Source organism: Oncorhynchus masou, chromosome 22 (assembly GCF_036934945.1).
Source record: "Oncorhynchus masou masou isolate Uvic2021 chromosome 22, UVic_Omas_1.1, whole genome shotgun sequence".
Classification (NCBI taxonomy): domain Eukaryota; kingdom Metazoa; phylum Chordata; class Actinopteri; order Salmoniformes; family Salmonidae; genus Oncorhynchus; species Oncorhynchus masou.
The window spans coordinates 22,564,636-22,587,744 of record NC_088233.1 but is presented as its reverse complement, the minus strand read 5'-3'; the positions used below and the strand labels follow the sequence as shown (position 1 = coordinate 22,587,744).

The 23,109-nt window shown below is 43.1% G+C and overlaps 1 protein-coding gene across 2 annotated transcripts in view; it reads right to left on the bottom strand.

Annotated features, from left to right (window-relative positions):
- The window catches only part of LOC135509197 (inositol 1,4,5-trisphosphate receptor type 2-like), a 137,188-nt gene that overhangs the window by 65,615 nt on the left and 48,464 nt on the right, over nt 1-23,109 (bottom strand). Inside the window, exons 36-37 of one of the 2 annotated variants that reach the window (XM_064929648.1) lie at nt 22,967-23,109; nt 22,537-22,666 (exon numbers count right to left, since the gene is read on the bottom strand). In XM_064929648.1, the coding sequence (XP_064785720.1) occupies nt 22,537-22,666; nt 22,967-23,109 (273 nt within the window). The remainder of the gene's footprint in view (nt 1-22,536; nt 22,667-22,966) is intronic. The other variant, XM_064929649.1, reaches the window with a different exon arrangement.

Here is a 23,109-nt window from a genome sequence, read left to right as displayed (position 1 = left end):
ACGGATTAATTGGAATGGCCGATTAATTAGGGCCGATTTCAAGTTTTCATAACAATCGGAAATCGGTATTTTGGGACACTGATTTTACAGTTTTTTGTGTGTTTTTTTCACCGTTATTTAATCTTTATTTAACCAGGCAAGTCGGTTAAGAACACATTCTTATTTTCCATGACGGCCTAGAAACGGTGGGTTAACTGCCTCGTTCAGCGGCAGAACGACAGATTTTCACCTTGTCAGCTCGGGGGATTCAATATTGCAACCTTACAGTTAAATAGTCCAACGTAATAATGACCGTTGCACTCCACAAGGAGACTGCCTGTTACGCGAATGCAGTAAGCCAAGGTAAGTTGCTAGCTAGCAGTAAACTTCTTATAAAAAAAATCAATTAATCATAATCACTAGTTAACGACACATGGTTGATGATATTACTAGATATTATCTAGTGTCCTGCGTTGCGTATAATCTGACTGAGCATACAAGTATCCAAGTATCTGACTGAGCGGTGAGTAAACATTAATTCAAACAGCACTTTCGTGCGTTTTGCCAGCAGTTCTTCGTTGTGAGTCAAGCATTGCGCTGTTTAGGACTTCAAGCCTATCAACTCCCGAGATGAGGCTGGTGTAACCGAAGTGAAATGGCTGGCTAGTTAGCGCGCGCTAATAGCGTTTCAAACGCCACTCGCTCTGAGCCTTGGGGTGGTTGTTTCCCTATCTCTGCATGGGTAACGCTGCTTTGAGGGTGGCTGTTGTCGTTGTGTTCCTGGTTTGAGCCCAGGGAGGATCGAGGAGAGGTACGGAAGCTATACTGTTACACTGGCAATACTAAAGTGCCTATAAGAACATCCATTAGTCAAAGGTTAATGAAATACAAATGGTATAGAGGGAAATAGTCCTATAATTCCTATAATAACTACAACCTAAAACTTCTTACCTGGGAATATTGAAGACTCATGTTAAAAGGAACCACCAGCTTTCATATGTTCTGAGCAAGGAACCTACACGTTAGCTTTCTTACATTGCACATATTGCACCTTTACTTTCTTCTCCAACACTTTGTTTTTGCATTATTTAAACCAAATTGAACATGTTTCATTATCTACTTTTGAGGCTAAATTAATTTTATTGATGTATTATATTAAGTTAAAATAAGTGTTCATTCAGTATTGTTGTAATTGTCATTATTACAAATACATTTTAATAAAATCGGCCAATTAATTGGTATTGGGTTTTTTGGTCCTTCAATAATCGGTATCGGTGTTGAAAAATCAATCGGTCGACCTCTAACACACACACACACACACACACACACACACACACACACACACACACACACACACACACAGTGAGGTTCGCTCATTGTTTGTGCTTCCCATCAACAATCAGACATCAAAGAAAAACATATTTTCAATGCTTAATCAATCATGACACAAAGGTTGCATCCCAGATGGCTCCTGTAACCATTATATAGTGTGCTACTGTTGACCAGAACCCATAGGGAATATGGTTCCACTTGGAACACAGGCATATTCTTATTCTTTCTATGTATCAGAGTTTATTCATAGAAGACAGCTTTTGCCATTGATACAGAATGACAATACTATGCCGGCCATATTGAGTGTGTTCATGAGGGGCCTTGGCCATTGTAGGAAATAGCTTTCTATGGCTTTTACATCTATGGTACATCCTACACACATGCTGTACACTGTGGCCATACGGTGCCAATACTCCACTATTGGTTTCACATAAAATGACATCACGAGTGAGATTGTTACATAAGCAACATGGATGTAATCATTCAAATTGTATTCTAGGATGAAGCGACTTCTTCCTGTGAGAGAGAAAGAAAGAAGGGGAAGAAGGAAACTCAGCTGAGCGGTGTGCTAGGAACAGATCCTGTGCTTCCCATGAGAGAACACACAAGGAAGACTGAGTGTATGTGTTACATAACACCTGGTGGTGGCTGACTGGGAAATCACGAGGGAAGACAGACAGGGAGAGCGGGGTTTTTCTCTCTCTCTCTCTCTCTTTTAGTTTGCGCCTCTGGGTAGATTCCCCCACTTGTGACCTTTGCTCTCTAGAGAGACACTGAAATAATCACCCACTCTCTACGATTGCATAATATGCATGTGTGACTGACTGTTAAAACTTGTCGGGCATGTCGAAAACATGTATGCTCAAGAGACTCACTCTTTGTTACTACCAAGATGTATTATTTAAGAGCACAGCAAATGAGGGATGGATGGAGAGAGGAATGGACACAGGGGTCAGCCCGTTTCCATGGTAAGTACCAGAGAGCCGTGTCATGACAAACGACCACCCTTTCTCGCATGGGATACCACAGAGAGGAGGAAAAAACTGAAAGGTAAAAGTGAAGTTCATCAAAGGTTCAGTCCAGAGAAAGGTAAAGTTGAGCTGAAGCCCTTCAACTAAGTGTTCTGAGGAAAGGAGCAGTGTACTGGTAGAGAGAGAGCACGTGCAGCTGATATTCCCCATCTCAGTAAACACTAACTCATCTGCAGTCAGCACTGACGGCCGACTGCCTGCACTGTCTGGCTGAGAGCGGCGTCTCAACACAGGTTTGCACACAGAAACAAACACAAACACACAGACCCTTCATTGATTGCAGGTGATGATATCAGTGAGCCAACTCGGCTCATTCCCACTCAAATCAGACATAGACATGTACACAGAGCGCAAACGAACACTGAGCTGTATTTTAAGGCAACAGCAATACGTTTCCTTTTGATTGATTGCAGATGGAATCATGTTTGACATTAACATTTATTAAAGGAGACGTCTGTCTTGCACCATTCTTTCACACAGCCTAAAAGAGAGGTCGAGTGCAGCAGGCAGGGGGTTTGAGGTGTGGGGCTCCCCAGTCTCTCTCCCTGCCTCCCTCCCTGTCTAGATGCTTACCCCTCAGGTGATGCAGTCTGCTGGCCAGCTCTGCAGAGGGAGGTGGATAAAAGAGCCGGATAGAGAGAGAGAGCGAGAGATAGAGGAGGGAGAGTCGTGCCAGCCTGACTCATCTGTCTGCTGCTGCATGGAGAGAGAGGGAGGGAGGGAAAGAAGATCAAGCCTAATGGGTTTTTAAAATGTGCGCCGGCACGCCACACTGCGGCTCTGGGTGTCCGGGGTGGAGATGAGCAGTTCGCCAAATCCTCTATCTGCCCCCCAACTCAACCACCCCTCCCTCCCTCTCCTCTCCATAACTCCACCTCGTCTGGAGATGTCTCCAACTCTGGCTGGGCAGCAGAAGAGAGGGAGGGAGAGAGAGAGAATGAGCTGAGCTCACCTCTCCTCCATGCTTGTTCAGGAGGTCTCACATCTCAGGCAGGAGGCTGGGAATAGAGCCTCAGCCCAAGACAGACAAAGCTCCAGGCTCTCAGCGGAAGCTAGTGAAAGCAGAGTCCAGCAACAGAGCACGCTCTTGGAGTCAGACTACGGAAAATTATAGGTGGTCCTACCGGGGCCAGCCAGGGAAGGGAAACTTTGCAACTTCTCTATGAAAAAGTTGGCTGAAGATTTTCCAATCTGAGTTCTTGCTTGTGGAAAGCGTGAAAGTCTCACCACAACAGACAGGCCAGGGTCTCACAGGCCATGGCTGTTATTCATAAAGTGTCTCTGAGGCTGAATGATCTAGGATCTAATTAGATGTGGGACCTAATCCTACATAAGCAATCCTACTCATTTTATGAATATGGGCCAACTCAATTAGAATCAGTTTAGCAGATTACATCAGAATGAATAAAATTGTATGGGTAGGGGGTGAATCCGATCCTAGATCAGCACTCCTAGTCTGAGATGCTTTGTGAATACATACACAGGTGTCTATTGATAGCAGGGGGGGAAACACTGGTCTAGTGTTACACTAGAATGTGTGTGTGTGTGTGGCTCCGGTTGAGGTGTTTCCACATGGCTGAGCAGGAGCAGAGACAGGAAGCAGGGTGGATCAACTTACAGTAAGTATGATTGTAGGGAATACAGTCTAACAGTGTAACTGGCCCTCTGGTGTACTGTATCATAGCATAATTTACCAGCTTACTAAAGTATAGGCTATCGATCCAATAACAACCATGAAAAGCACTGAAAGGAAAAGCAGATCAGAGGGTGTTCAATGCCAGACAGAACGTTCAACAGATTGTTAGATTAAGCATTAATTCCCATGCTCCATGTTTTCTTAAGTCTTATAGTCTGAGAACATAGGAAGTTTACAAACAAAACTCAATTCAACTTACTATAGACCTACAGTACATATTTACATGCTCCTTATTTCCATATGAAATTTGTAAGATGTAATGTGAACAATTATAAAGAGAATCACTGATGCATCACATTTCATATCATAACATTGTTGTTATGAAATGCAGCCAATGTCCAAAAACCAAACAGAAACCAAATGAAATCTGAATGAACGTCGTGCTCATCCATATCACCTAGTTGTGAGACAAAGAGAGGGGGAAAATCAATGCCCCTAAAATCTCTTCCTGTTTGGGCATGAAACCTATAGCAACTACAGCAATGCTATAGCAACACTGGAATCTCTTTCGCAACACACCAGCAACGTTACACCAACATTACAGCCATCAGAGCGGCTGTGAGGGAGTCTAAAACACGATGATGGGAGCAGTTAGGGATAAGTGCTGCCGTTGCTCCCTGGACAAGAGGACCCGAGAGTGACTTGTCTCTCTTCACTCTATGCAAACTCTTACATCATCTTAGTCTTCATCCATCTCTCCACCTTCCTATCTTTTCCTTGCTTTATTTTCTGTCTCTCTCTACCTTCTTGGTCAGCGGACCCTGCCTGCACCCCACCCTCTAGCTGTAGTCCTGCAGAACTCCGCCTCCGTTCACGTGACAGACGACTCGCCCGTTCTCTGCCAGCATCACTATTATACCGACAATGGAAACATTTTTTCATTTTAAGTGTTTTCCGCTAAACCTATTGTTGTCCCAATCCTGTATAGCCAAGCACGAGTTCAACGGCATAAACATCCTCATAGCTCTGATAGTCAACTCCATCATCCCCTTAGGGGAAGAATCTAATGGACCTGGAACTCAAGGTTAGCATGCCTCTCCACCCACCCACCCACCCACCCACACTTTTCCTTATATTGTCTCAAAGCTCATTGTCATACTCCTTGAAACCATTTTAAATTCTTTCTCCCACAAAGAGGTCAGGCAGCAAAACAACTTAACAGCTTCATGTGAGAGCAATTGGTGAGATTTGTGATTTTTAGACAAATAGCAGAATGAGCGCATAAACAAAGCATTCCTCCAATGGCTGACCCTTTGCCAGCGGGTTCACTTCGGAAGTGGCGCATGTGATTCGCTAACATTGTTAGATAGGTTCACGGCATAGGGTTTGTTTTTGTCAGTAGGACTGTGTGATGACCAGCGGTTATATGGTAGGGCACCAAGCACAAACACCCCTATCGTTGCACGCACGCACATTCTGAATGTTCTTATTTTAAAGTTCAGCTCCAATTAAAAGCACAGTAAACTGCATCTAAATGATGTTGAGAATGATGAGTTCCCTTTATTCATAGATGGAAGCCCGAGTCCGTATTCAAGCATCTCATAGTAGGAGTGCTGATTTGGGATCAGTTTGAACTTATAGATCTTAATGAATGAGATTACATGGCCAAGGGGGACCTGATCCTAGCTCAGCACCCCTACTTTGAATACAGTCCCTGCAGAACTCAAGCCACTTATCCATCCATTCACATGTACAACTTCTCCTCCATAGATTTGAGAATACTTGGAATAGGAAGTGTGTTCAGTTAGCCTGAGAGGCAATTCAGAGGCATCTCTACAGCATGGTTTCTTGAAGTATGGGTCGGGACCCAAAGTTGGCCCTGGGTGAGAGGTGGGTCGCGAGTTATGAGAATACATCTATAATCATGCACTATTTCATAATTTGGAAGACCATTTGGGTCATGGGAGGACAGTCCATTTCTCATTAACGTCTCGAGCTTAACAGTTTTTTTTTGTTTTTTTTTACCTTTATTTTACTAGGCAAGTCAGTTAAGAACAAATTCTTATTTTCAATGACAGCCTAGGAACAGTGGGTTAACTGCCTGTTCAGGGGCAGAACGACAGATTTTGTACCTTGTCAGCTCGGGTATTTGAACTTGCAACCTTTCGGTTACTAGTCCAATGCTCTAACCACTAGGCTACACTGCCGCCCCAGTTTAAGAATACCTGCTCTACAGGAGATCCCCTGTGCCTGCTGAGTCCTGGGCGAGACAGGTAAACATGTCCTGGTCCATCATCATGGATAGCACAGACCTCAAGTCAGAGAATGATCAAGAATTGAGGGGGAAACCCCAGCCAAAAGAAACACACACACTAGAAAAACAGACAAAAGCAAATGCCCAAAAAGCACACACACTTAAAAACCCATCTCTGAAGCCCCTTAAAAAGGGTGACATTTTCTCCTCACAAAGACAGAACACTCAGTGTCAGACTAAGTGTCAGGGAGAGTCTAGGTTAGGGCCAGTCAGGGGTTAAGGCCTGTCTGGTATCAGTGACTGAGCCAACGCTGCCCTGGCTGGCTGCATGTGAATGAGCAGATGAGTGGAGGGATGAGGCAAAGCCATTTTACACTGCGAGACGCATGGTGCTTGTGCCTGTGTGTACAACACCTTGCAAAATTGTGTAGACCCCTTCCATTTCTTCACATTTTATTGTGTTAAAGTGGGATACAACATTTCATATTTTGTCAACAATCTAAACACAATACTCTGTCAAAGTGGAAGAAAAATGCAATAGCTAAAATAGTCTTTGCATAAGTGTTCAGCTCCATGAGTCAATACGTGTTAGAAACATCTTTGGCATCTTTCTGGGCATGTCTCTAAGAGCTTTGCACACCTGGATTGTGCAATATGTACCCATTAGTCTTTTAAACATTCTTCAAGCTCTGTCAAGATGTTGGCAATTATGGCTAGACAGAAATGTTCAAGTCTTGCCATAGATTTTCAAGCAGAATTAAGTAAAAACTGTACCTTGGAACATTTAGTCTTCTAGGTAAGCAACAACAGTGTAGATTTAGCTTTGTGGTGTTGGTTTTTGTCCTGCTGAGAGGTGAATTCCTCTCCCAGTCTCTGGTGTAAATCAGACTAAAGCGGGTTTTCGCCGGTGCTTAGCTCCATCTCGTTTATTTTTATCCTGAAAGACTCACCAGTATTTGCCTATGTCAAGCATACCCATACCATGATGCAACCACAACAATGCTTTAAAATGAGGCAGTTACTCAGTGATGCGTTATGTTGGATTTGCCTCAAACACAATGCTTTGCATGTGTCTAGGTGGTTTAATACATAATCCACTTGATTTCAGTGCTGCTTTTCACCTTGTTGATCATAATATACTGTTGATGAAATTGTGTCTATGGATTTCATAACACCTCACTAAGATGGTTATTGGTGTTTTTAAATCACTGATGAAGGATTTTGAGACTGATTCCCTGACCTGTCAATGTTTTTAATTTGCTGTTTTATGATTTTGTTATGGTTTTTACTAGATTACTTGTAGCTTTTCATGTTGTCTGTCTGTAATTGTGTAATGACTTGGTGCTGCCGATCTTGGCCAGGACGCTCTTGAAAAGAGATTTCAAATTTCAATGAGGCCTTCATGTTTTTTTTACCTTTATTTAACCAGGCAAGTCAGTTAAGAACAAATTCTTATTTTCAATGACGGCATGGAAGAGTGGGTTAATTGCCTGTTCAGGGGCAGAACGACAGATTTGTACCTTGTCAGCTCGGGGATTTGAACTTGCAACCTTTTGGTTACTAGTCCAACACTAACCACTAGGCTACCCAGCCGCCCCGGTTGAATAAAGGTTAAATAAATAAAATTAAAATACACAGTTCTGCTTTCTGTTGACAAGATAGGCATCATTTATGAATTTAAACTATGCGGAACCTCAATCTGTATGCTGTGGTGTCCCATAAGGCAGTTGCCTAGGACCTCTTACGTACTTGCTGTATTCAAATGATCTCCCTCGGGTGCTCTCCAATCCTATGGCAATCATGTTTGCTGATGATACCACAGACTATGTAACAATCAATTCTATAGGGCAGCTAAAAGAGGGTCTTTAAGCTGACATGATAAGTAAAAATTGGATCACCCAAAACAAATGAGTCCTAAATACAAAGAAAACCAAGGCAATGCTAATATGTACAAAGAGGAGAAGGAAGAAACTACCCTGCTTACAGAGGACAGTTGGCGGAACACCAATAGAGGAGGTTTCAGAGACTAGGCTGTTAAGAGTGCTGCTAGACAACAGTCTTTCTTCGTGATCAAAATCATCAGCACCTCCTATATGCTCAAAAGGATTACTATTTATATGTTACAGCAAACTTTTTACAAATCTCACAAGCTCTCATCCATAGTCAAACAAACTACTGCTCTGTCGTCTGGAGTAATGCAAGTGTTGGTGACCTAAAGAGAATGCAGATAGCACAAAATAAGGCAGCGGTAATCATTCTGCAATGTGGTTACGAGAAGTCTTCCATAGAAGTACATAATGCACTTGGATGGCTGACTCAAGGAAATTCTAAAAATAATATACTAATCCCTTTTCATAAAATTCACCACTCTGAAAGACCAAACGCTATCCATGATAAACTGGATATGGTCAAAGACAAACACTCTCGAAACACACAGAGCAGAACCAAGCCCACCAAAACCCAAATTAGATTGTAGCTTCAGGGCAGTAAAGTCCTGGAACTTCTTGACAGAAACTCACCAAATAGTTGTTTAAAGAAGGGAGGGGGGGTGTGCTGGGGAGTAACTTGTAATATGTATACTGTGTATACTGTGGGTAATAGGAGTGCGGCTTTTGTTTCTATTTTTGTGCTTTTACTTTTTTCTTTTGTTGGTCTTCTAGTTTCTGTATGTTTTTTACATTTCTTAAGGACTCTTGGAAGACTAGACCTGAGGCTAAAAGAGATCCTAATCAAACTAAAATCAGAGATATTTTTGTATTTTATAATATACAGTACCAGTCAAAAGTTTGGACACACCGACTCATTCAAGGGATTTTTCTTTATATTTACTATTTTCTACATTAAAGAACAATAGTGAAGACAAACTATGGATTAATTTAGTAACCCCCAAAAAAGTGTTTAACAAATTGACTGACCTTCATGTCTTAATGTTATGGACTGTCATTTCTCTTTGTTTATTTCTGCTGATCTTGCCATAATATGGATATGGACTTGGTCTTTTACCAAATAGGGTTATATTCTGTATACCACCCCTACATTGCCACAACACAACTGATTGGCTCAAACACATTAAGGAGAAAATAAATTCCACAAATGACATGTTTGGGTTAATAAATGATTCCATGTGTGTTATTTCATAGTATTGATGTCTTTACTATTATTCTACAATGTAGAAAATAGTAAAAATAAAGTAAACCCCTTGAATGAGTAGGTGTGTCCAAACTTTTGACCAGTACTGTGTGTGGGTGTATTGAATGAAGTAACATCTCAAGACATCAGTCAGGAAGTTAAAGCTTGGTCGCTGTTACAGATACAGTTATCCTGTGTGTGTGTTTATTTCTTTTCTCTCCTTCTCCCATCCTCACAGGTGACAATCATCATTCCCCAATCAGTCACCATGCAGTCATCAATCAGAAGACAAACCTCATGTTTCCATTACCCAATCACATCTCCTTTCACTTGCTTTAAAACCCCATTCAGTTGTTTCCTCTGAAGCTCAATCTCTTTGTCATTCAATCTCTGTGTCTCACTCTCGTTATTGAGCTCTCTTTTGGTTTTTGCACGTACATGTCACTTTGTCCCCACCTGTGAGTATTGTTATTTTGTTATGGTGTTTGTTTGATGGTGGGAAAAGGGGGTACTAAGACAAGTCGCCCATGGGCATACACTACCCGTAGGACTACTTTGTCTAAGAACACTAGGTAGAACTGGGCGGACCACCCACTGTATTTTTGGTTAGTTAGTTAGTTAGCTAGCTGTATTGAAGTAGGCTAGTCTAGCTTAGGGGTATTTTTGAATATTTGTTTCTTTCCTTGGGTCCAGCTCAGCTCCCCCAAAGTTTGCAAATGAACCTTGAGTGTTTGACGGTAGATATTAGTTGTCTGTGGTTATTTGGTTCTCACCGTTACTTTGTCACTATTACACTTTACATGAGTTGTGTTACGGGTCTCGATACCATCGAAACCAAGTCAAAATATTGGAGTTAACATCACAAAGCCCTGCCCTCAATCCTATAGAAAATGTGTGGGCAGAACTGAAAAAGCATGTGCGAGCAAGGACGCCTACAAACCTGACTCTGTCAGGAGGAACACCAGCTCTGTCAGGAGGAATAGGCCAAAATTCACCCAACTTATTGTGGGAAGCTCGTGGAAGGCTACCTGAAACGTTTGACCCAAGTTAAACAATTGTGTTTTTCCTATTTTCTTGCATTACAACCTGTAATTTAAATAGATTTTTATTTGGATTTTATGTAATGGACATAAACAAAATAGTACAAATTGGTGAAGTGACAAAAAATAACTTGTTTCGAAAAATACCAGAAAATAAAAAACAGAAAAGTGGTGTGTGCATATTTATTCACCCACTTTGCTATGAAGCCCCTAAATAAGATCTGGTGCAACCAATTGCCTTCAGAAGTTACATAAATTAGTTAAATAAAGTCCACCTGTGTGCAATCTAAGTGTCACATGATCCCAGTATAAATATACACCTGTTCTGAAAGGCCCCAGAGTCTGCAACATCACTAAGCAAGTGGCACCATGAAGACCAAGGAGCCCACAAAAACAAATCCGGGACAAAGTTGTGGAGAAGTACAGATCAGGGTTGGGTTATAAAAAAAATATCAAAAACTACGACATCCTTCGGAGCAGCATTAAATCCATTATTAAAAAATGGAAAGAATATGGCACCACAACAAACCTGCCAAGAGAGGGCCGCCCACCAAAACTCACAGACCAGGCAAGGGGAGCATTAATCAGAGAGGCAACAAATAGACCCAAGATAACCCTGAAGGAGCTGTAAAGGTCCGCAGTGGAGACTGGATTATCTGTCCATAGGACCACTTTAAGCCGTACACTCCACAGACCTGGGCTTTACAGAAGAGTGTCCAGAAAAAAAGCCATTGCTTAAAGACAAAAATAAGCAAACATGTTTGGTGTTTGCCGAAAGGTATGTGGAAGTAGAGATGAGACTAATGAGACGAGAGATGAGACTAAAATGTAGCTTTTTGGCCATCAAGGAAACCGCTATGTCTGGCACAAACCCAACACCACTGATGTTCTTCATCGGCAGGGACTGGGAAACTGGTCAGAATTGAAGGAATGATGGATGGTGCTAAATACAGGGAAATTCTTGAGGGAAACCTGTTTCAGTCTTCCAGAGATTTGAGACTGGGACGGAGGTTCACCTTCCAGCAGGACAATGACCCTAAGCATACAGCTAGAGCAGTACTTTAGTGATTTAAGGGGAAACATTTAAATGCCTTGGACAGGCCTAGTCAAAGCCCAGACATGTTTTATTTTATTTCACCTTTATTTAACCAGGTAGGCAAGTTGAGAACAAGTTCTCATTTACAATTGCGACCTGGCCAAGATAAAGCAAAGCAGTTCGACACATACAACAACACAGTGTTACACATGGAGTAAAACAAACATACAGTCAATAATACAGTAGAAAATTAAGTCTATATTTGATGTGAGCAAATGAGGTGAGATGAGGGAGGTAAAGGCAAAAAAAGGCCATGGTGGCGAAGTAAATACAATACAGCAAGTAAAACACTGGAATGGTAGATTTGTAAAAGTAGAAAGTAGAAATAGAAATAATGGGGTGCAAAGGAGCAAAATAAATAAATACAGTAGGGGAAGAGGTAGTTGTTTGGGCTAAATTATAGATGGGCTATGAACAGGTGCAGTAATCTGTGAGCTGCTCTTACAGCTGGTGCTTAAAGCTAGTGAGGGAGATAAGTGTTTCCAGTTTCAGAGATTTTTGTAGTTCGTTCCAGTCATTGGCAGCAGAGAACTGGAAGGAGAGGCATCAATCTAATTGAGAATTTTTGGTATGACTTAAAGATTGCTGTATACCAGTGGAACCCATCCAACTTGAAGGAGCTGGAGCAGTTTTTCCTTGAAGAATAGGCAAACATACCAGTGGCTAGATGTGCCTCTTCAAAGTATTGACCCGGGGGGGGGGGGGGAATAGTTATTCACGCTCAAGTTCAGTTTTTTGTGTCATATTTCTTGTTTGTTTCACAAAAAGGTCCGGACAACAGGCCCTCTGAATATACACACAACTCTGTCTGAGAAGTGTTTGGTGAACCAGGCGAAGCAGTCATTTGAGAAACCAAAGCTATTGAGTCTGCCGAACAGAATGTGGTGATTGACAGAGTCGAAAGCCTAGGCCAGGCCGATGAAGATGGCTGCACAATACTGTCTTTTATCGATGGCGGTTATGATATCGTTTAGGACCTTGAGCGTGGCTGAGGTGCATCCGTGACCAGCTCAGAAAACGGATTGCACAGTGGAGAAGGTTCGGTGGGATTCTAAATGGTCAGGCATCTGTTCTCCATGGACTTAACACTGTCCCAAAACTTTTTGGAGTTAGAGCGACAGGATTCAAATTTCTGTTTGAAAAAGCTTGCTTTTGCTTTCCTGACTGACTGCATGTATTGGTTTCTGACTACCCTGAACAGTTCCATATCACGGTGACCATTCGATGCTACTGCAGTCCGCCACAGGATGTTTTTGTGCTGGTCAAGGGCAGTCAGGTCAGTGGCAGCACAGACCTCTCCAACCCAGTATCTCTTTAAATATTGCATTTCTCCTTTAAAAAAAATATATAACTCTTGCAAAGAAAACCACATCTGCTGACAATCGCTTGAAGTGTTCAAGAACCATATGTTCCCCTCCCCATCAAGTGATGAGTTGGTCTTTACTTGTATAAAATCAAATTTAGCCTTCTTTTCCATCTATCATTGAAGAACAAATATATATTTTTTTAGCAGACATGACGTATGAGGGGGCGGTGAACATTCTACAGGATGGGATGATCATAGTATAAATACATAGTTATTGTATATAGAGCATGTCAGAAAGTAAGCTGAGCTGACATAAAAATGAAAAATAATTGTATGCCTTTTTAGGGCTTTTAAGCTCTAACCCGTCTCCTAATGTACCAAAAAAAAGTGGAGTATGTCATTGTACATATATTGGAGAAAGACTGCCACTTAAGTACTGCGGTCTGTATGTATTACCTTATAAATTTAAGTATAGTGGTAGGTGGGGGCTACTTGGGGAGAGTGGGTCCACAGAGAGACTGAAATCCTTGCCCTCTCTCACCCACCCAGGCCAAATTTATCCAAACCTCTCACAGCTTCTTGACACACTAACCGCTTAACCCGGAAGCCAGCCGCACCAATGTGTCAGAGGAAACTCCATGCAACCACACAAAATGTGAAGAAATCCAAAGGGTCAGAATACTTTTGCACGGCACTGTATGTGTGTGTGTGTGCGACTAGCTGACTGGTGAAGTTGTTTGGTTATCCGTCAAGCTGCTTTGTCTAGGGCGGCTGGTGTGAAACTTGGCAAAAGTTACAGAGAGAGAAAGGAGTAGAGAGAGAGAGACATCCGTCAAGCTGCTTTGTCTAGGGCGGCTGGTGTGAAACTTGGCAAAAGTTACAGAGAGAGAAAGGAGTAGAGAGAGAGAGAGAGAGAGAGAGAGAGAGAGAGAGAGATAGGAAAAAGCATCACACACTTTTTCTTTGTTAACAAAAACGGGAGCCATGTTTACGCATACACAGGGCACACATGCACACATGTGAATGTACACAGACACACACGGCAAAATGAAATAATTCACTCCTTACATGTCCTGGTTGAGATAACCTAAAAGCAGTCTTCTCACGTTTATTGCCAATGACCAGATTGCACAGCAGACCGGTATTTCCCTGATTAGATACTGTTCCTTTTCAAACTACATCCAAAGAAAACCTAGTGAGATTTTCATAAAGACACTGGTACTATCATATAGTTATGTTCCTGGACTGCAGTACACAAATCTTCTAAATCCCAATTGTCAGTTTCACCTCCCTACAAAACAAAATTGATTGACGGGCTCTAAATGATTTATAAATGCAATGGTTTAACTACAGAGCATTGTCATCGCGCCTACTCATCCCTGTACACAACGCTCATCCCAAACTCATACCTGCCCCATGCAGTGCCTTCCTCAGACCAGACACATGGAACAGGTAGAGCTCTAAATATGAACACTGTCTTTATTCCTAACCCAAACACATTACACGACACTCTAGAGGGCCAAACAAGAAATCCTTCTCAGCCTACTGCAGATCCATCAGTCAGTTCACTGTCTGCCCCTGCCACGACCCAGAGAGCGAGAGAGCGAGCGAGAGAGAGAGCGAGAGAGAATCGAGGCAGACAGGCAGGGCGATAGAAAGAGAGAGGGAATGAGAAAGAGGCTCACACTCGCTCTAGTGAGAGAAAAAGAGGGAACGTGACGGTCCGCGTGACGTTGGCTCAGACACTGCAGGCGGTTACGTAAGTGCACCCCCTGCCCCGTCTCCTCATGGACTGAGCAGACGCCGCTCTCCTCCAATCCCTCGCCCCGCAGCCGCGGCCCGCTTTTTTCCCTCCGCTCACATGGCTCTTCACATGCTACCTTCCTTGCTCTCTTTCTCCCTCCCTCTCTCTTCCACTCACTCGAGTGCTCCCTCTCCTCCTCCCACTCACAGCGCCCCAGGGATCCACCAACCTCTGCTGTCGCTTTTCTCTTTCTCTTTTCCTTGCACGCTCCTGTGGAGTGAGACAGCAGCGCCACACTCAGGGCAACGGGGATATTAAAATCAAATGTTAGTCAAATGCACCGGGTACAACAGGTGTAGTAAACCTTACAGTGAAATGCTTACTTACGAGCCCCAAGCAACAATGCAGTTTAAAAAAAATATGAATAAGAAATAAAACTAACTATCACACACACACACAATGCCACAAATAAACACTCGGAACACACTCACAGACATTCTTAGTCTTTTTAAACATACCAATATGTTTTTGCACTTGTAAATGTCACAGTGCTTTTGACTGCATCATTTACTCTGTGAATGATATCATAGCAGAGTACAAGCTCTGGCTTAGTCACCTGTGTATTTGAGTATGATTATGAATAACATTTAGCAACAGGACATGATCTCAATACAATTACCAGTGCTATTCTCCAAAAGGCAATGGCATATCAAGACAGCACTACTTTTACTGTGTGTAAACTATGTCTCATCTCCTGATCATCCTCTACTACAACTAGCAGCAGACAGGCTTCACTTTACCCTCCAGAGGTGACCACCAACCCAGGAATAACTTTCTCCCAACACCCCCTCCCTACTTCACAGGCCCATGTTGGAGAGAGCGAGAGAGAGAGGAGCACTCCTGCACCCCCACTCACTGCAGTATTGATTTGTTTGTTCAGAGTTTTCCCACCTCCATCCCTCCTCCCTCCCTCCCTTAATCCATCACAGTGTGAGCTTGTCCTCGAGTGCCTGCCTTATATAACAGCATGGAGAGGCCCACAGAATACCGATGAGAAGTCTGGGCTCAGGACCCACACACACACACACACACACACACCGAGAAAGACAGAGACGGAGGCTAGAGCACTGTGGGCTACTGCAAGACCTGATCGGAGTGCAGCCCACCCGCTCCATCATGGCAGTGCAATATGAACCAACCAAGCATGCTTCATCTTAAAGAGGAATTAAAAAAAACAAATGTTCTGGTTAATCAGCCTCTGTGGCATCAATAGTAGTCTTAAACATCAATTTTAGTGCCAAAATTGACTATAAATTGCAAATACTTCAGCAAAATGGAATGCTGAGCCTCAAATAGCCGTCTGTCCCTTTTAATAGCTGAGAGGGAAATTACACATTTCAGCAAATAAACGTCTGTTTCAAATAAAGGTCTAAATGAACTGTTTACGAGGTTACCATAAATTGTTTACAAAGTTTAATGTTTGATTTGTTACATTAAATAATTCAGTAATGACTTGAAAAAATGGCAATCATCCATTTTTAACAGCCAGTAAGAAACTGCTAGCCATTGGCTGTTAACAGCTGAAATTTGCTCGCTAACTGGCAAGCACAATAACAGTCAGCAACTTCAGGAGTACAGACCGCCAGAAAATTGACAGATCACCCTCTAGTGGCAAAGAATAGTTGAAAATGCACAGTCAACTAAAACAAAAAGAGGCATACTAAGAAAAAATAAATGTGACTGTGTAAATGATAACATTTGATATGAAGAAATGTATTAAAATACGGTAAGTGAATGCTGGAATTAAACAATTAAATATGCACATGAGATAAAGCTGTTTGCATTAATGAAATAGACACCTGGTTTAAATATAAGCCTGTCTCTAATAAGCACCTGTTGAGTTAAGCAATAAATGCCTGGGCTATTAATTGTTTTACCGTAGGATAACTTTGGTCATAAAAATGGCAGTATCTTCCAAAATTGAGATTTGTGAGATTTAGGAAATTAAAGATGTACCTATATCCTTGGATATTTGAGTTACATTTTTAAAATGTTATATAGAGTACCAGTCAAAAGTTGAGTCGCCTACTAATTCAAGGGTTTTTCTTTATTCTTTTGTATTTTCAACATTGTAAAATAATAGAAGACATCAAAACTATGAAATAACAGTCGTAACCAAAAAAACTAACTGTTAAACAAATCAAAATACACTGCTCAAAACAAATAAAGGGAACACTTAAACAGCACAATGTAACTCCAAGTCAATCATACTTCTGTGAAATCAAACTGTCCACTTAGGAAGCAACACTGATTGACAATAAATTTCACATGCTGTTGTGCAAATGGAATAGACAACAGGTGGAAATTATAGGCAATTGGCAAGACACCCCCAATAAAGGAGTGGTTCTGCAGGTGGTGACCACAGACCACTTCTCAGTTCCTATGCTTCCTGGCTGATGTTTTGGTCACTTTTGAATGCTGGCGGTGCCACGTTGCACCACAGACTGTCCAGGAGTTGGCAGATGCTTTAGTCCAGGTCTGGGAGGAGAACCCTCAGGAGACCATCCTCCACCTCATCAGGAGCATGCCCAGCCGTTGTAGGGAGTTCATACAGGCACGTGGAGGCCACACACACTACTGAGCCTTATTTTGACTTGTTTTAAGGACATTACATCAAAGTTGGATCAGCCTGTAGTGTGGTTTTCCACTTTAATTTTGAGTGTGACTCCAAATCCAGACCTCCATGGGTTGATAAATTTGATTTCCATTGATAATTTTTGTGTGATTTTGTTGTCAGCACATTCAACTATGTAAAGAAAAAAGTATTTAATAAGAATATTTCATTCATTCAGATCTAGGATGTGTTATTTTAGTGTTCCCTTTATTTTTTTGAGCAGTGTATATTTTATATTCTTCAAAGTAGCCACCCCTTTCTACAATATAAAAAAATAGTACAATAAAGAAAAACCCTTGAATGAGTAGGTGTGTCCAATTGAGTACAATGTATGTTATTCAGTGGGATGTATAAATGTGCAATGAAGGCAAAGGGCAAGTACAAATGGCAAGTCTAAATGTGCAATGAATGCAAATTGAAAGTGCAAGGAGGCATGCAACTGAAATGCAGGGATAGCAGCAATGAGGTTATCGAGGTAGGCATGTACAATTGAATAATATCCTTAATCAGACTTTGCAAAGCAATGTCAGAGTCCAGTAGTACCGTGAAGAGTGCAAAGAGAGTAATGCAATAAGGTCCCTGAGAGGCAGTACTAAGCAGTGGGAGGGTGGATATGGCTAGTGCCGTGTCAGATTTCAGCAGGGTCACAGTAGCTGGAAAGAAACTGTTCTTGAGCCTGCTAGTGCAGGAACGTAGAGACCTGTACCGCCTGCCTGATGGTAGGAGGGCAAACAGTTTGTGGCATGGTTGTGAAAGGTCCCTGATGATACCGCACCCTACTTAGACACCGCTTGCGCTGGAGGTCTGTGGTGGCAGGGAGCTGGGAACCAGTGATGTGTTGGGCAGTTTTCACCACCCGTTGCAGGGCTTTTCCGATCGGCCATGGAGCATCTGCAAACCACACTGTGGCGCAGTTAGTCAGAATGCTCTCGACCGTGCAGCGGTAAAAGTTCACCAGGATCTTGGGAGACAAGTGGGCCTTCTTCAGCCTCCTCAAAAAGTACAGGCGCTGCGGCACCTTTTTGACCAGGGTTGAGGTGTTGAGGGTCCAGGAGAGGTCATCTTAGATGTAGACACCCAGGAATTTGAAGCTGGGCACACGCTCCACCTCAGTGTCATCAATGAGAACTGGGGCGTGGCTGCAGCTTGTAGACTTCCTGTAATCCACAATGAGCTCCTTGGTTTTCTTTGCATTGAGGGCCAGGTTGTTGTCAGCGCACCATGCAGCCATGTGTTTGACCTCCTCCCTGTATGCTGACTCGTCATTGTCACTGATCATGCCTACCACTGTGGTGTCGCCTGCTAACTTGACGACGGTGTAGGAACCGTGTACAGGAACGCAGTCGTAGGTGAAGAGCGAGTACAGGAGGGGGCTCAGCACGCGGCCCTGTGGCACACCAGTGTTCAGGTTCAGGGTTGAGTAGGTGAAGTTGTCTAACCTGACAGACTGGGGTTTGTTGGTTAGGAAGTTCAAAGTCCAGTTACAGAGAGAGGGGCTGATCTCTAGGTCATGGAGTTTTATGACCAGCCTAGAGGGAATGACCGTATTGAATGCGGAGCTAAAGTCTATGAACAGAATTCTCACATAGGTGTTGGTTTTGCCCTGATGGGTCAAGGCAGAGTGTAAAGCTGTGGAGATGGCATCCTCTGTAGACCTGTTCGGTCGGTAGGCAAACTGGTGGGGATCCAGTGTTGGAGGGAGGCAGGACTTAAGGTAGGGCAAACCAGTCTTTCGAAGCACTTCATGATCGTGGGGGTGAGTGCAACAGGTCGGAGGTCATTCAGGTTCGGCACTGGCACAATGGTTGAGGTCTTAAAGCATGTAGGGACAACAGCCTGGGTCAGTGACAGGTTGAAAATGGCAGTGAAGACCTTGTCCAGCTGCTCTGTACATGCACTGAGCACATGACCGGGGACGCCATCAGGACCAGCATCCTTGCATGCATTCACCCTGCTCAGTGCAGACAACACATCTGCAATGGATAGTCTGAAGTGGAGGTTGTCTGGGGGGAGCTCAGCTTTGATGGCTGGATCTTTGCTGTCCCTGTCGAAGCGAGCATAGAAACTGTTTAACTTGTCAGCAGTGGAGACGTCGCTGGCTGTGGGGGTAGGTTTTTTGGCCGGTAGTCTGTGATGGCTTGGATGCTCTGCCACATGCGTCGAGGGTCGGAGTTGTTGTTGAAGTGCTCCTCAATCCGCAGTTTGTGGTCATGTTTAGCCATCTTGATGTTCTTTTTCAGGTTGGCCCTGGATGAGCTGTAGGCTTCCCCATCGCCGGAACTGAAAGTAGCGTTGCATGCCTTTAGTAGAAGTCGGCCCTCTCTGTTCATCCAAGGCTTCTGGTTTGGGAAGGTCTTTATTAGTTTATGGGTGGTGACATTGTTGATGCAGATGTTGATGTAATTCAGAATGGAAGAAGCAGCACACTGAAGACAGCTGCAGCCGACATGCAGTTCAGTCCCTTTCCGTGGTAACATGGACTCTTTACAAAGTGATGAAACTTTGTTGCTCCTTGTTTCAGCAAGGTTTTGTAGCAAATTAGTATCATTAGATACATGCACCCAAAAATAGGGCATACTGAGACAATGTGTTATTCAAATTATTATAATGTTGATCGTGGTCATTTGACTGACAAACAACCGTCATTCAAAACCGTCACAGCCCTAGTTAGCATCACGATCACAAGGGTCATTCCTTAAGCTAAAGTACGGTGGCTATTTGGGATATTTCAACTACGGTGAGTGAAGAGGAACACAAAATGGTAGGCTATAGCGAACATAACACGCCTATTGAAAGAACCAAGACAACACTCGTTTTCCTCAGTCACGGCTTCTAGCATTTCTTTAATGAGGCAGAAAAAAATACTAATTAAGTGAGTTCAGCCTCCCTTCAATTTGTCTTCACCTGTAACTGAAGCAAAATGTAATTTTTTTATTTCACCTTTATTTAACCAGGTAGGCTAGTTTTATTTAACCAGGTAGGCCAGTTTTATTTCACCAGGTAGGCCAGTTTTATTTCACCTTTATTTAACCAGGTAGGCTAGTTGAGAACAAGTTCTCATTTACAACTGCGACCTGGCCAAGATAGAGCAAAGCAGTGCAACAAAATCAAACAGAGTTACACATAAACACAGGTACAGTCAATAACAAAATAGAAACAAAATCTATGTACAGTGTGTGCAAATGTAGAAGAGTAGGGAGGTAGGCAATAGGCCATAGAGGCGAATTATTTACAATTTAGCATTAACACTGGAGTGATGGATGTGCAGATGATGATGTGCAGGTAGAGATACTGGGGTGCAAAAGAGCAAGAGGGTCAGTAATAATATGGGGATGAGGTAGTTGGGTGTATTATTTACAGATGGGCGGTGTACAGGTACAGTGATCGGTAAGCTGCTCTGATGGCTGAGGTTTAAAGTTAGTGAGGGAGATTTAAGACTCCAGCTTCAGTGATTTTTGCAATTCGTTCCAGTCATTGGCAGCAGAGAACTGGAAGGAAAGGCGACCAAAGTAAGTGTTGGCTTTGGGGGTGACCAGAGAAATATACCTGCTGGAGCGTGTGCTTAGGCTGGGTGTTGCTATGGTGACCAGTGAGCTGAGATAAGGTGGGGCATTACCTAGAATAGACCTATAGATGACATGGAGCCAGTGGGTTTGGCGACGAATATGTAGCGAGGGCCAGCCAAAGAGAACATACAGGTCGCAGTGGTGGGTAGTATATGGGGCTTTGGTTACAAAACGGATGGCACTGTGATAGACTGCATCCAGTTTGCTGAGTAGAGTGTTGGAGGCTATTTTGTAAATTACTTCGCTGAAGTCAAGGATCAGTAGGATAGTCTTTTACGAGGGTATGTTTGGCAGCATGACTGAAGGAGGCTCTCTTACGAAATAGTAAGCCAATTGTAGATTTAATTTTGGATGGGAGATGCTTAATGTGAAGGAGAGTTAACAGTCTAACCAGACACCAATGTATTTGTAGTTGTCTACATATTCTAAGTCAGAACTGTCCAGAGTAGTGATGCGGGCAGGAGGGTGCGGGCAGGAATCGGTTGAAGAGCATTCACTTAGTTTTACTAGCATTTAAAAGCAGTTGGAAGCCTTGGAAGGAGTGTTGTATGGCATTGAAGCTTGTTTGGAGGTTTGTTAGCAGTGTGCAAGGAAGGGCCAGATGTATACAGAATGGTTTCATTTGCGTGGAGGTGGATCAGAGACTCACAAGCAGCAAGAGCGACGTCATTGATATATACAGAGAAGAGAGTCGGCCCGAGAATTCAACCCTGTGGCACACCCATAGAGACTGCCAGAGGTCCGGAAAACCGGCCCTCAGATTTGACACACTGAACTCTATCAGAAGTAGTTGGTGAACCAGGCACCCATGACCAGCTCGGAAACCAGATTGCATAGTGGAGAATGTACGGTGGGATTCGAAATGGTGGGTGATCTGTTAGTTAACTTGACATTTGAAGATTTTAGAAAGGCGGGGCAGGATGGATATAGGTCTATAACAGTTTGGGTCTAGAGTGTCTCCCCTTTGAAGAGGGGGATGACCGCGGCAGCTTTCCAATCTTTGGGGATCTCAGACGATTTGAAAGAGATTGAACAGGTTAGTAATAGGGGTTGCAACAATTTCGGTGGATAATTTTAAAAAGAGGGTCCAGATTGTCTCGCCCAGCTGAATTGTAGGGATCCAGATTTTTTTGCCCTTTCAGAACATCAGCTGTCTGGATTTGGGTGATGGAGAAGCGGGGGGGCTTTGGCAAGTTGCTACAGGGGGTGCTGAGATGTTGGCTGGGGTAGGGGTAGCCAGGTGGAAAGCATGGCCAGTCGTAGGCAAATGCTTTTTGAAATGATCAATTATCATAGATTTATCGGTGGTGACAGTGTTTCCTATCCTCAGTGCAGTGGGCCGCTGGGAGGTGGGTGCTCTTATTCTCCGTGTCCCAAAACATTTTGGAATTAGTGCTACAGGATGTAAATTTCTGTTTGAAGAAGCTAGCCTTAGCTTTCCTAACTGACTGAGTATATTGGTTCCTGACTTCCCTGAAAAGTTGCATATTGAGGGGGCTATTCGATGCTAATGCAGAACGCACAAGATGTTTTTGTGCTGGTCAAGAGCAGTCAAATATGGGGTGAACCAATGGCTATATCTGTTCTTAGTTCTACATTTTCTGAATGGGGCATGCTAGTGTGGTTGATGACAACCAACAGTATACATTATTTTGTATCATAGCCTTGGGTATTGATACAGTATCATATTGATATTCTACACATCCCTATACCAAAAATACCTTGTATATAAACAAACTCTTGTCTCACCATGTCTGGATCAGTACTCACAGGCTCATCGAAGGCCTCCTTCTTATCCAGCATTTCTCTAAGTGTCTGCAGGATCTTAATACACAGTTTTTCCTCTTTGTCCATCAGCTTCTTGGTGTGTTTGATCAGTCTGAATGACAAGGGGAAGGGTACAGGTGGAAGATGAGTATCATGGCTTCAAGTCTTCTAAACACACCAACAGACATATGACCTATGACTGGAGGATTATGAATAACACAATAATAAATTAGAACATATCTTTTCAGAAACATTTAGGAGAAGTCACAGTTAGATAGTCTAAAGTAAATCACAAACCAGAACAATGGTAGGTCAAATGCTAACTTTGCACTGGTCTAAATGCTCTGTAAATGCAGCCCATAGATAGTGTATCTGTGATCAGTGTCTGCATCTGCGCCTCTGCAACACTCACTTGGACATGAAGGCTCCACTCTCACAGCGCAGTCTGGCAGCCTCTGGGAACAACAGCTCAGGGCTGTGTAGTACATCCACCAACACAGAGAACTCGGCCTGCACCTTAGGACTGAACTGCTCCTCTAGACATGCCACCACACC